Below are 14,670 nucleotides of genomic sequence, written 5' to 3'. Positions count from 1 at the left end.
AGGTCAACTTTTACGGATTTCCTGTTTTTGACTTTTAATTGTACAAATGGAAGATTCACTCATACCAAATGTGCTGTCTTCGACGCATTTTATAGTTGCTCAAGCATATAAACTTAAGCTTCTCTTTAATTGTCAGAAACTTTCTCTTTTTCTTTCTATCTTCACAAACTTTAGATGAAACAGCGCTCTTAGGCGTCATTATATTTCATCAACTTTCACATTTAGAATGAAAAAAATAAATGGAAAATGAGGAGTAGTTAGTTGTATAAGCAACGGTATGGGAAATTCCGCTCTCAGTGATGCTAAAGGGATAAAGGTACATTCACGAAAAGAAAAATTTAGTAGCCACTAACAAAGCCGATACTTTCACACCACGATTCCTTTTCCGAAAATTTTTGTTTTGCGCCAGGAATTCGCGTTAGGTCTAAAATTCTTTACTGGTGAAAAAATCGCATTATAGACATTTCGCGTAAGTCGGATAGCGTTGTAGCGGGAGTCGACTGTACTAAGTTTCTATTAACCAAGATTTCCGACATCCGAGGCGCTAGTGGTTCCAATTAGCTTGGATAATTGAGGTTCTACTGTATACCATTTTTTTCATGTTTTACTTATGCAGTAATACATAAATATTAAAATTAATAATTTCAAATACATACTTCAAAATGCAGTTTTGCAATATCACACCACAGAAATGTTGATAACAAGGATTTGGTCTTTTCTGGTTCTTTAACCTGCAATTATATAAATAATAATTTGAAAAACTTTTCGGCAACGGAAAGAAAAAAAAAAACATTTTCTAGTGGTTACAGAATGTCGCACAATTCATATTTTGGTGAAGAAAGCAGAATGAAGCTCAATTCTAAAACTATTTTTTTTCCTCGTAAGATTTTTGATAGATACAAAAACTTCAGAAATAGAATTCAGAAGAAATGACAGTAGCAAGGTTTTAGATAAGCATTTTATGAATGTCTTTTTATAAAAAATTAAGAATTTGCTACCACATTATCTCATAATGACAACTCATAGGACCTTCCTTAAATGAGAATGACGAGCAAAAACATGAATAACGAATAAAAACCAGGAAACGCAAAGTGTTTTCTGAATTATATTTAAGGAACTGCTCTGATAGCTGAAAACAGGATGCTTTCAGTGAAGCGACAAAGAAAACAAGGAAAATAAATTACAAGGCACCATGTTTTTTGTTCTAATACAACTGCAATATTAACTCATATTTTAAATGTATGAAAAAGTGCATTTTCAAATTCTCTGGCAGGGATTGCTTCAATGTGCACCAGGGTTCAGTGATATATATCACTCGATATATATTATGAATGTGCACAATGCTCACTAGCATGAAAAAACTTGGCTTACTTGGAGAGAGTTTAGACTAAATGTTTCGTGAATGCAACTGTTTCACAGTTAATATTATACATAAATTAGCAAATATATTCTTTCCTCATCTTCAACATATGTAGAACTTGGACTTCATATGTAATAATTATCTACATATCTATTCTACACAAAAAAATTGGAATCTAACTTGGTTGGCTCCGGTAGTGTAGTTTTCGGAGCAAAAATGGCAGAAAAGCAGTTGTGCACATAAAAGTTATAGCAATTTAAAAAACACTGAAATAAAAAGTGTGGAAGGGAGATAAACAAATTTGATAAGGTAAGGAGAGCCTTTAGGGCCCTCTCTTGATGACATTAAGAGTAAAGAAATGATGAGAATGTTTCGCAGAACCTAGAAATAAACTTTCTTGCTCCACAATTTTATTTTATATTAAAGCTTTTGTTTTCATAGTCAAATAAATAATTTAAATGATTAGTATTTTTTAATTGATTACTGTTAGGGTTTAAATTTGACTCAGATTTGGTCACAAAATGCCTGTTGATTGAAGCACACAAAAATTAAAATACATCACAAACATAGCACATACTAGTTAAAAACACCCACCTCATATATGTGGATTCCACTATCTCTTATTCCAAGCCACAGAAAGTTCCAAATTTTTCCTCTCTTCCGCCTCATCCTATAAAAATGCATATTATGTGGAGCTGTTATATCAGAAGCTTCTTTTATATATCCAACCTGAGCTTCACCACGGCTTAAGCCTGCATTGTCCTTGTGCAAAGCGGGAACATTGCGAACAATGAAATCCTCTCCAATTTTCGTTATGATCTGTAAGGAAAAGATAGCTTATATATATAAAAAAATCTCCCAGATTACATCAGAAAAATAGGCTGAAAATTTGAGAGTGTTATTTCTTCAGTCACTAACTGCTAAAATAATGAACTTTGCAACTTTTTTTTGAATATATCTATTACCTTATCTCTCTTTCAATAGTTTCAATTAATTTATGTTCATGACATTGATATCCACAAAATATTGTTTCAATAAGTTGAACCTGCTTTGGTTTTACACAGAGCTTTAATTAACCCAGGGACTTACCCCAGGGGTTAGATGTAAGAGGGGTCATGGCAACAGACTGCAGCTTGAAATTCTTAGTGGGGTGCTTTTAGAGTTTTTTTTTTGTCTTTTTTTTTGGGGGGAGGGGGGGCAGTTTAAATCTAAGCGTCAAATCAAAATTTTTAGGTCTAAAAATGCAGGCTAGCAATTGGGACATTTTTAACAGTGTGGCTTACCCCAGGGGGGTTAGATGTAAGGAGGGGTCATGGCAACAGACTGCAGCTTGAAATTCTTAGGTGGGCGTGCTTTTAGTGGTTTTTTTTTCTTTTTTTTGGGGGGGGGGGCAGTTCAAATCTAAGCGTCAAATCAAAATTTTTAGTCTAAAAATGCAGCTAGCAATTGGACATTTTAACAGTGTGGCTGAATCTTTTTTTTTTTTTTTTTGGTAATTTTTTGTTAAACTTCTAAAAAAGTTTGCAACACAAATATTTTAAAAAGAAAAAACAATTTTTACACAGTAAAAATTATGCATTGATATTAAGAGGGCCCAAATTTAAGTAATATTTGTTACATAATATACATTTGACATGTTCAATATTTTAAAAAGGCAATGTAATGTTTATCAATAGGAATGATAATAATATTAGGCTTACCCAAGCTGGAAAATAATTGCCTATTTCAAAATAACGATTTTTATGTTTTTCTTTATCATAGTTTCCCAGATCAGCTTGCAAAGCTAAGGCAGCCAACAAAAAGGATTTTTCTTCACTAATGGATTGGGAATAATTTTTTACATTTTCTCTCAGTTGAAGGTAGTAATGATGGCGAACAACCTTTTCACTGCAAAGAAGCAAAACATTCATTTTATTATTATTTATTTTTTTCATAACAATAATTTCATTAGTTCAAATGAGGCAGTGAAAAGCAAAGTGACATAAGAGGACATTTTCAAATTTTGAGTAAAAACATTTAAAGATAAGGTCTTAGGTAGACTTTTATTGAAAAGTTTCTCTAAATCATGCTGTAAAGTAGAACTTATCAGGGCTACTAATACTATCTCTTGCCTCAAGACAGAGCAGAGATTCACCTGCCAATTTGTATTGGTTACCTCTAAATTTTTAATTTTGCCACTTATATCCTTTTGCTTCTCACTGCCTCATGATTCATTAACTGCAAATGTTATAACATTAAATTTTGAGACCCAACTTGCTCTAAGTCATGAAAAAAAATTATACAGCAGTAAATTTAGAAAATTGTAATAATAATTTATCTAAGAACTAGGAAACAGACAATAAATGCGTACTCACTAGTGCACAATTCAAAAATATACAGTTAATTCTCTATTTAATGACTTTTAAGGGAACACAAACAATTATCCTTAAATAGAATGCATCTAAAGCTACAGTGGAGCATCCAGGACAGTGAAATCATCTTTAAATAGAGATTGTCGTTAAATAGAGCGTCTTAAACAGAGAACCAACTGTATGTATAAAAACAAATATGTAAGGATTACTCTGCTTGAACTTAGTTACTAAGACATGTAAATTTGAAATTCAGTACGTGAAATTACAAATACTATTTTTCAGGTAAACTTTGTTTCCTTAAATATGTTTAAATGCAGTATTATTGCGTGTAGATCACACTTTGAGTATTTGCTGGTTCTGAGGACCAAGAAAAATAAAATATTAAATTTTCGTTTTAATTCAGTTTTAAATGCCGGATTCATAAAACATCTAAACATACTTAATTAAAAGATGACAGTCCACATAGTACTTAATCCTCATGTGTAGAATCAGCAGAGGCTGTCCATCACCTCCAATACCCTAAAATAAAAAATAAATTTTTACTCATCAACATTTTTGCTTTTTTAAAAAAGAACAAAATTACGAAAGTTAAGAAATTCCTTTTCATGCATTTTTTAAATATATATTAACCTTTTGACCTCGGTAAGACTTAGCAGCAAAGGTGTTCCCATAGGGTATACTCCATATACACTGTATACTCTCAAACTATTTTTATACATATAGCGTATAACCTCAAGCTTCAAAAATTTTCATATTATGACATATTATGTATATGATTGCATACACATATTGTGCATAACTGATTACTGAGAGTATACCCTCTGAAAAATTGATGGGAACTTCACTGCTTAGCAGTTTCAAAAGAAACATTTTGCATTTAGGTGTCAGTTTGAAACTTGACTGGCTTAGAACTACCAACTGCTGAAGCATCAGTCCTTGGATCTGAAGAAGGAAGAATCTTCAAGAGGTTGACATTTCTCATCAATCTTCAAAAGACAAAATACTTCTGGTACAAATGTCATGCCACCCAAAGCTTTAAATGTGCAAGTAAATTTATCAGAAATATCAAATATTCGATTAAAATTACTTTTGCAGGCATTAAAACTGTGTAAAATATAGTTTTGCTAACTTCATTTTCATTTTTTTTTTAAAGTAAACGAGTAGAGATTAGCAATGTTGTTCTTTTAAATGATGTGATCATCAGAGGATCATTCTTTTTTTAAACCGCTCACTGAGCTCATTCATTTGGACGACTTAGTTTCTTTCAAAAAAAAATGTAGGTTACCTATTTGAGAGAGTTACTCATATATACATTAAAAATGTTTCATTGGATGAGTAATAATCATTTAAGGAAAAGCAAGTAAAATTAAGAAACAGTAAGAAAATATGCCGACAAAAACTAAATAAAAAAATAGTGCATTTAGGTTAAGCTATTCTAAGCAATTACAGTTTATTTTTTAAGATGGTGTAACTTGGTGACCCGAGTGGAGACTAGGTAAGACTTGACACCTGTCTTTCATTTGAAAGGTCACAGGTTTGATTCCAATAATGTATAAAATTGATTGATTAAATTTTATTTAATTGAAAAAAATAATTAAGTTAAGATAACATTAGAAAATTTCTTTAGAAAAATCACCGAATATTGTTCCATAAAACATTTTCTGGACTAGAAAAAAAAAGAGCTTGTGTCAAATAGTGCATTATTTCTAAATATCTTATCTCCAAGTATTTGTCACATGAGAAAAAAAAATAATATGTATAAAATGAGTTTTATCAAAAGATGTTAGAAAATAAATTACAAAATTTAAATGGGAGAGAACTATAAAGTAAATATTGTTTAAAAGAATGACTGTCCATTTTTTTAAGAGAGTGCGCAGCGCTGATCATTTTAAGAAGTTGGCCTTTTGGAATAATTTGTTAGTGAACGACACATCCCTATAACTGGGGTTTACGAGATGCATACATATGCTTAAATGTGCAAGTAAGTCATTAGTTGAAAATAGAATCTTTTACACAACACACAATCTCAATGTTAATGACTCCATCCTGATCTCTACAAAGTGTCTACAGAAGATGTTTATGTTCAGGGGCAGACTGGGTCCCACAAGAAGGTGCCAACCTTGGCTTCCAACGAGCGAAAAAAAGGGGGGGGGGGGTGGAAAAAAAAAGAAAAAAAGCGAAGTCGCACAGGTTTGAGCACAAAAAAAATAAATTCAAATTGAGGAAATTGCACCAAAGTGCGTCATTTTGCACTGCTTAGGTTTTTAATCTTCCTGTGAAACTTACACTATCATGTAGCGTTACTGGCCTTACTGTTCTGAAGTACTGTAACACGTGCAGAAACATGCTGCAAAAGAAAGACCCCAGGCAATCTTCACAATATATTTTGTACCACAAGCATCAATATTAACTTTAATAAATAAACAAATTACTCAGTTTGATAAGAATCTCAGTTTTAGTAGTTTCTCCACGTTGTCAAGGCAAAGAAAACTTTGTTTTTCCTTCCTGCTTTTTTTTTCAATCTGAGATCAACATTTTATAGTATTTATGTTTCTATACGTTGGAAAATTGGAAAAAAAAAATCATGATAAACTAAAAAAACATATCAATAATTTCAAAATAATAATAATGCTTACATTACTATGTGTTTTCCAACTCTTTACAGCATATTTAGAGACTCTTAAATTTAGATCCACAAAAATATAATCACCATCTATAATGAAACAAAAAAATATTTCAAGGAAATAAAAATAGCAAGCAAAACTGATGTCTTAGTCAAAAAACAGGCATACCCACATAAAGGGTATGCCTGCTGTACTTTTTGTACAGTTGCATACTATTCTTTTCTTTTGGTGGAGGGGGGGGGGGGTGCACAAAACTGTTCTTGAGGAGGTTCAAGTAAGGGCCAATTTATGTAAAATCATTGAACCAATTCTTACAAAACCACATATAACACAGACAGACATTTTACACACCCGCAAATTATTGTGTAAAAATGGCTCAAATAGTTTAATTTTTTTCCTCCCTTCCAGAAATTACTATTTTCTCTGATTTCCATCATTGTGTTGTGGTGACCATTGGAGAAGAATTTGTATTCTGATGACAACTGAAATTGAAACTCTCCAATAATAATAATTTTCTGCCATTCTCAAAGATTTAGAAATTAAAATTTAAACTTTGATTATTACCCTCAACTTCAGACTATTATTCATTGTTATGGGAACCGAGAGCCAAGATTGCCCTTGTTAGATTGATCATCAGGCCCCACTCACCTCATAAAACTTGTCAAACTTATACTACTTCTGAGTCTGGCTCCCATGACCAGGCTGACATGGCCCTTCGTCGACCCGGTTCATTGTTGTAGTTTTGCAACATTCAGCTAGAGTGTTTGGACTAACTTGGTATCCCCATAACCAGTTTGTTTTAATCTCATTTATAACTAAAGTGTAACCGAAATAAGGTGATCTTGGTTTCAATTTCCCAAGGACAGATCTAGAAATTTTTCAAGGAGGAGACAATTTATTTTTTAAAACTTACCTTTTACTATGCCTCTGATTTATACATGTTTGGGGGGGGGGAGATGGAAGCATGATTCTTATCTAAATTCTAAAACAGCTAAAATATCGAGGATTATCCAAGGAGGCCTCTGAATCTATTCCTTCCTTTTTAAGTTAAAAGAGGTATTACAAAATTACGCTTTAGAATTTCAATTTCATAATAATTCATAATACAGGGGAATGTCTCGAAATCCCCTCTCCCCAACATCATCTAAGTTCATCTAAAATTGCACCTTTTGGAACTTCAGGTTCGAAAAATTACCGGAGGAAAGTTGCAGAACCCCTTCTTTCTCCTAACTCTACCAGATATGTCTATAATGCATCTTTAAGGCTTAAATTTTGAAAAATGTCTGAGGGAAGGCCTTCAGCCTCTTCCTCTTAACATCACCAAAGATAGTCTGAAACTGCCTTTCTGAAACTTCAAGATTTTGCGGGAGGGAGATTCGAATCCCATTTCGTTCATTAATGTCATCAAAGATGGTCTACACTTGCGTTTTAGGACTTCCAAATTGGAAAAATTGCTGATGTAGGGTCGCTCAAAGTAAGGGCAATCGCCCCTCCCTTGCAATTTCCCAAAGCCCTTTACACCTCCCTGTTTAGCCCAGTATTGTATTCTAAGATCGGGGTGGTAATCACCAGACGGTAATCTTGGTGATCCTGTCCCAGATTCTTAAGAAGGTCTGCAAACCAATTTTTGAATTGGAATGAGTGTTTTAAACTGAAAAAAAAAATTAATTAATTAAAAAAAGGCTTGAATCTGTCAGATTTTAAGTAGAGAAATGCAGTTCAGAATAAAATTCTTTATGAGCAATGATATTGGTATACGAAGTAATTTGCGAGACTTAATGTCCTGTTACTAACACTGTTATGACATTAAGGCTAATAAACATCAAAAACAATATCACAAACAATTTGCATTTTAGACAGAAAAACAGCTGTTAACTTTTTAGGTAAAGCTGACTGATTGTTTTACAGAACTAGAGATATGCAGGTAGTTTTTCTGTCCTTTTTCAGATATTAATTTACGCTTGAGAAAAAAGGTATACCTTTAGTGAGAAAAATAAGTACTAATTTTTCTCTATATTGCTCCACTACTTCTATCAAAAATAGTTTAAAAATTTCAATGGAATCAAGGGGGAGGGGGGGGGGAATCCAAACGATTTCACAATTTCAATATGTTGTAGCTGAAGTTTAAAAAACCCTAGCTATTACTTTTATATGATTTGTTTCAATTTATAAATTAATATAATTAACAATAAAATTTATAATTGAAACATTTATGAACAGCGTGTTATTTATATCATTACAATTCCTTAATTAACATAATTCAATGCAACTTAATTTGTAATTGGGTTTTTGCCATTTCTTCATTGCTGCTGATTTTTTCCATTTTTAGCAAGGTTTTTTCCAGTGTCCTGGCAAAAATATCTGTTTGCCGGCAAAATTTCCAAACTTGCACCAAGTTAGTCATATATGATTCAATTCAATAATGAACAAGCATTAAGACTTATCAAAATTAATGTAAAAAACTGCAATATTTTGTCTGGTTTTCAAGTGAAAAAAAACGTTGATTTTCCAAATCTAAAATTTAGACATAATATTGAGCCTTTTCAAAACATTTTCACATTTAGAAAGCAATTTATAAAAGCTGAATTTTTTGTTAATACTTAAAATCTTTACACAACTAAAAAAACCTTTTATCTGAGAAATAAACTGCTACCTTGATAGAATGCTAATCCAAAAAGCTCTGCATCTAAAAGTCCAAGGTGTTTGCTAGCTTCATCAAATACTTCTTGGCCTTTTCCTTTGGCCTATAAAAACAATTACCATTTTCAAAGATTAACTTTATTGCAAAGGGGAAAAGTTTGTTAAATATGCAAAATTAGAGCAAGCTGAAACCATTTACTTGAATGTGACATTTTTACATATCTTCCCCTCAGAGCAACAGTAAGACATTGAAAACCCAGGAATAACAGTAAGATGATTTACTCTTGCTCTGGGGTGACGATATATTTGCACTTGAACTTGTAAATTTTAAACTGTGAATATTAATTTTTATTAATAAGTTTTCAAAAAAAAAAAAAAACATTGCATTATTTAAATACATATTTGTAAAAAAATGTATTTAAAATAATAATTATTTATTTTTGAAGCAGGTGTGACTGTACGGAACCTTATATACCATCAAGTGGGATCTAGGTCATGGAAATAAGCATGTGAGGTAAGATAAATAAATACCTTTGTGCTGAACAGAAAAGTAAGAAAAACAGCGTTAAAAAAAGCACAAATTTGCGAATTACAGCAGACACGTGTTTCGGCGTTACAGGGAACGCCTTTTTCAATGCAAAAAGTGATGAGCTTATGGATGAAAAGACATCCGATAAAAGCCAGATAAGAGCAGATAAGCATGCAGCTTAAGATAAAAATAGCGGATTAGCCAAACACCAATGAGAAAATTATAAACCGATCAGCAAACAATAGGAATGCAAGCAAAGACCAAGAGCTTTCTTTTAGGTACGGAGCCGAGAAAGAAAGAATTCAATTGGATAAAAATTAAGCCGAAGCTAGCTTAAACAAAAAGAAAATGTCTGGAACCGTGAACCGCAAGAAAGGAAAATCTGAATGGAAGAAAAAAAAAACACCACAAAATAAAATAAACAGAAACAAGCTTTTGTTGGCTGTCTTTTCATCCATAAGCTCATTACTTTTTGTATTGAAAAAGGCGTTTCCGGTAACGCCGAAACACGTTTCTGCTGTAATTGGCAAATTTGTGGCGTTTTTAACTTTGTTTTTCTTACTTTTAAGCATGTAAGATATTTTACACACAGATCTATCTTTAAGCAAAGAAAAAACAGTTGTCAGTGTGGGTGTCTTACTCAGTCAGGATTTTAAGTTAAGTCATCCGAGCAGTACAGCAAGCAGCAAACAGAATGTTGGGTGCTATAAACAATTTCAAGACAGAAGCAGGTCTCTTCAGTAGATCCTCGCATACCAAACCAACACAAAAAATCAGATGTTGTGTAGTGGTCTCTTCACTATGACATTTGGTACAAACTGGGAAAGTCTTATTACCATGGGAAAATCTGAGGGTTTTTAGATGACCTGTGCTCAGGAGAGTCAAAGCAGTTTGATCTCTCATGTCACCCTCAAATAGAAAGGAAGCACCAGGACCCACGCAAAAATACCACGGATGCTCAGGAGGACATCTCCGAGTGCTGTTTATAGTAGCCTTACATCTGGAGTATAGTACAAGGTACGTCAGCAGGGCCCAATATAGGCTGATTTTGATAATGTTTTTCGGTACCTTCACAAAAATCTTGTTTTGAAATAGGTACTTTCAAAAAAACCAAGTAATAAAATCACGTAGCTTCACAAAAACATCGAAAATTTCACGAAAATTCGAATTTTAAGATATAAAATTTGTTTCTCTGTTTAAAACAAAATTTACTTATAACATAAAATTCTAAGCAGGTTTATATGAACAATCGCTTAAATAGCAACCTTTTTGTGGTATTTTAACTAATTTTTAGCTGTTTCTCGCCAAAGTGTATTTATGCAATATTATTGCAATCTTTTAACATGTTTTGAGGAACCGTTTTTCTCATAATTTCCAATATTGTACACAGTACATAGCCCATTAAGCTGAAATTACGATGGTATTTTTGGTACTTCTTAGGTTTGTGGCTCCCTCCCCCCTTCCCAAAAAACAAAACCTGTTAAAAATAATACTAAATGACATTTACACTTTTCAAACTAAAATTTCACTTGTTCTACTTCTCTTTTACAAAAATTAGGATGCCTCTAAAAGTTCACAAAAACAGTGCTGATAAAAAAAAACTTTCACAAAAATGGAATGATGCAATATTTTCACAAAAATAGGTAGCAAGAAAAATATCCTGGATTGGCCCCGGGTCAGAGGATCCCCACTATTCTGAGTCATAGTAGAGCCCTCTTTCGCCAGTCCATTCAGGAGAGATATGAGGTTAGTAAACGGTCTTTTTAATTTAGATTATGATTCCAGGCTTAAACCTTATACTTCAAATGTATGGCCATGAACAAGTTGAGTAAGGGGAGATATAATCCAATTATTAAAATGGAGGACCTGTATGGGCTAACAGGCTGACCACAAATGATGTCACGTTTTGAGGGAAAAGGAGGGTTGCGAAATCGTTAGTTTGTAATAAGGGAGTCATGGAGGGAGTTGATATCATGCACATTTTTATGAGAATATGTCTATGAAAAACAGTGTTACACGTGACAAAGGAGGAGGGAGGGGACCAAAAATGTGGAAAAAAAGTGTGACATAATTTATGGACAGCCCTAAATATCTGCACAAATGGCAAAACCAGGAGTCATCATTTTAAGCTTTTCAAATCACAGGGGGTTATCTTAAAACAATCGGCAAAAATTAGGAACAATTACTTCAACAGGGTTGAAGGCAATTGGAATAGTTTACCAAAATCAGCTGTGATTTGCAATGGGACAAATAGTTTTAAAAGGGCTTTTGATCTTCATTTGGGGGTTCATAAACTGACTAGGACCAGCTTAGCAGGGCCAAGAACCTGTTGCCGGTCATCACTTTTGTGTGTGAAAATTTCGATCACTTAAAGACCATTTGTAGCATCCAATTTTTAATAAAACTCCAATATTCTTCACTTTAACTGAATGAATTCAATGAATATTCTTACATTAGACAGGGGTCTGGCCAGAGGATATTTGGGTCCGTTAACGGACCCTTCACAAAAATCCGATCAACCAAAACGGACCTTTCACAAAATCCCGATCAAACAAAACAACCGATCAAACAAAACAACCAAACGGACCCTTCACCAAACGGACCCTTCACAAAATTCTGATAAACAAGACCGGATCTTTCACAAATTGTTTATTGAAAGAGCAAAAACAAAATAACGCATATTTCTGTGTATAAACCCGCATATTTCTGTGTATAAACCGCATATTTCTGTGTATAAATCGATAATTTTTGGAGCCTTTTCTGAAGTCAAATTAGAGGGATCAGCTTATACTAAATCGGCTAATTTTGAGGGGGGGAAAAAATTGGCACTCTTGCCATGTTCCTGCAAGTGATAAGTAATTGTTACTGCCAAATAAATATAATGGCTGCTTGTTTTATCACAGCTAATTAGCAGCTGTGTTGTTGTAAACTTTTCTGAAAAGGCATTGGTAAGCACTTTTCTCCCAGCTCATGATTTAATAAACAATAATATATATCTGCGAAATGAACTTAGAACTGCAAAGGGATAGATAGTAAGGGTGGGGAAAAAATATGATCTCTTCAGATAGGGTTACCAACTTCAAAATTATCACCACTTAGCAGCGTCTGGCGTTAAACCTTTATAATGTCTGGCGTTGAACCTTTATAATGACTTGATTAGAAAATATTCTTATCATTTTACCAGCTTGTCAATATTTGCATTTTCGAGGTGCGGTGTGATGTTTAATTGTTATTTTGGAAGAAAATTATATGGGTTTTGATTTTTCGATGTTAACAAGGATGATTAACTTTAAATAAACTCTTTAAATTACCGTTTTTTTTTTCTTTAGATGTCTGCATTTTGAAAAATGCAATCTTTTAACATCCGATATGAGAATCATATTTTGTTCTTTTTTCAAGCTAACTTCGCTTTATTAAGATGCAAATAAATGAAAAGTCTATTTTTGTTGGAACTCTCATTTTAAGTTTTTAAAGCAAAATTCCATTTTCTATTATGAGTCAAAAATTAAAATGCTGTATAGATTTTTTTTTTTTTGCGTCAACTGTGTCCACAGATATTAATGAAATGTTTATCGTAGGACCATAAAATGCAATTTTAAAATAATTTTATCAAAAATATTTCTTTTACAAGGCGTTTGTATACTTTTGATGCCTTCACTTTGAGAATTGCGATCTCTTTGCATCCGCTATGGGAATCCGATTTTTCGCATTTTTAATGTTTATTACGCTTTGTTAAGAGGTAAACAATTAAAATATTTTTATTTTTGTTTAAATCACGGAATTTATAAGTTTTAAACGAAATTCTGCTTTTTAAGAGTGTCTTGGGTCAAAAAGTTAAATGCTGAACCCTATTCTGAATTTTATTTTATTTATTTTTTTGTTAGTTATTTTAAATACTGTACAGAAATATTTCTAGTATAATTTAACATAATGTAGAATGGTAGATAAATATTGATACTTGAGAGAACGATGCCCCCCCCCCCCCCCGCCAAATATCAGATAAACACTCCAGAATGATTTTTTCGACATAGAAGAGTAAAACACTCAACTTTAAATTTAATTGATGCAGTTTGTGCCATCTCTAAATTCTAAAATTTCATTTTAATAATTTTTTTTTTGCGAAATTATTTGATTTTTTACAAAATTAATTCATTTTTCACAAAATTATTTGATTTTTCACAAAAAACAGACCCTGTGAAAAATCCCTGGACAGACCCCTGTTAGATTAAAACTCACTATTTTCAATCAAAACAAATTATAAAACAAACTAAAAAACAAAATTTATAAACTGAAATCAAAATGCAACCAGGGGTGCAGAAAATATTATTAACACCAACATTTCCCCCAATTTATATGAATATTTACCCAAAATTTTTACAATATGCTTTATGTTTCAGATAAAAATTCATTCCTAATTACTATAGGTAGAGATAGTTTTGGGGGAAAAAAAGCAATTTTCATCTTTAAAACTAATAGAATGAACTAGTAGCTTGTAGAACTCGGTATCTAAAAAGTAAGTACATGTAAGTTTTAAATAAAATCTCATAACTAATATTATTATTAAATGTATATTAATATCCAATAAATAGTTGATGAAAATATAAAGAGTGGTGATGCAAACAAAAATGCATTCAAAAGATTTTCAAAAAAAAAATCCAATTTTTTTTTTTAAATCGAATTTGCAAAATTTCCCCCAGATGGTTCGAATTTCCCCCGATCCTAGATCGACGGATCGGACATATGCTGCACCCGTGAATGCAACTAAACATAACAGAGAAAAAATCTTTTGCACTGTAATTTCAAAAATTTTAAAGCTTAAAATAATTTTCACAAGCAGTTTACTTACATCAACAACATAAAAAATGATTTCTTTGGTAAGGAACTGTACAGCAACATACTTCTTGCCAGGGGGCAATGGGGCCTTACAGGTAGTTAAAGCCCTGTGAAAGGACTGGCGCATGGTACTAAGACATTTTTCTCCTTTACTCTAGGGGGAAAAAAAGAAAATTAAAAAATAGCGTCAGAAATAGCTTTAACATAACTAGTAATAGAATATATTTTAATATTATTATTATAAATTACATAAAATCATTTTTCAGAAAATTATGCATTTGAAAAAAAATGTAAACTCTATTACTGATAAAGTAAATTAAAAATATTTAAGAT

The 14,670-nt window shown here is 32.3% G+C and overlaps 2 protein-coding genes across 2 annotated transcripts in view; one reads left to right on the top strand and one right to left on the bottom strand.

Annotated features, from left to right (window-relative positions):
* The window catches only part of LOC129223730 (tubulin-specific chaperone E-like), a 310,220-nt gene that overhangs the window by 139,299 nt on the left and 156,251 nt on the right, over positions 1–14,670 (top strand). The window lies entirely within an intron of this gene.
* LOC129223729 (tyrosine-protein phosphatase 1-like) overlaps positions 1–14,670 on the bottom strand; it is a 35,565-nt gene that overhangs the window by 9,625 nt on the left and 11,270 nt on the right. The window contains exons 2-8 of the mRNA XM_054858083.1: positions 14,351–14,491; positions 8,989–9,079; positions 6,348–6,424; positions 4,151–4,230; positions 3,061–3,247; positions 1,955–2,179; positions 657–731 (exon numbers count right to left, since the gene is read on the bottom strand). Of these exons, the coding sequence (XP_054714058.1) occupies positions 657–731; positions 1,955–2,179; positions 3,061–3,247; positions 4,151–4,230; positions 6,348–6,424; positions 8,989–9,079; positions 14,351–14,491 (876 nt within the window). The remainder of the gene's footprint in view (positions 1–656; positions 732–1,954; positions 2,180–3,060; positions 3,248–4,150; positions 4,231–6,347; positions 6,425–8,988; positions 9,080–14,350; positions 14,492–14,670) is intronic.

The sequence above is a fragment of the Uloborus diversus genome, chromosome 6 (genome assembly GCF_026930045.1).
Source record: "Uloborus diversus isolate 005 chromosome 6, Udiv.v.3.1, whole genome shotgun sequence".
Lineage (NCBI taxonomy): Eukaryota > Metazoa > Arthropoda > Arachnida > Araneae > Uloboridae > Uloborus > Uloborus diversus.
This window is presented reverse-complemented; position numbering and strand designations above follow the sequence as displayed.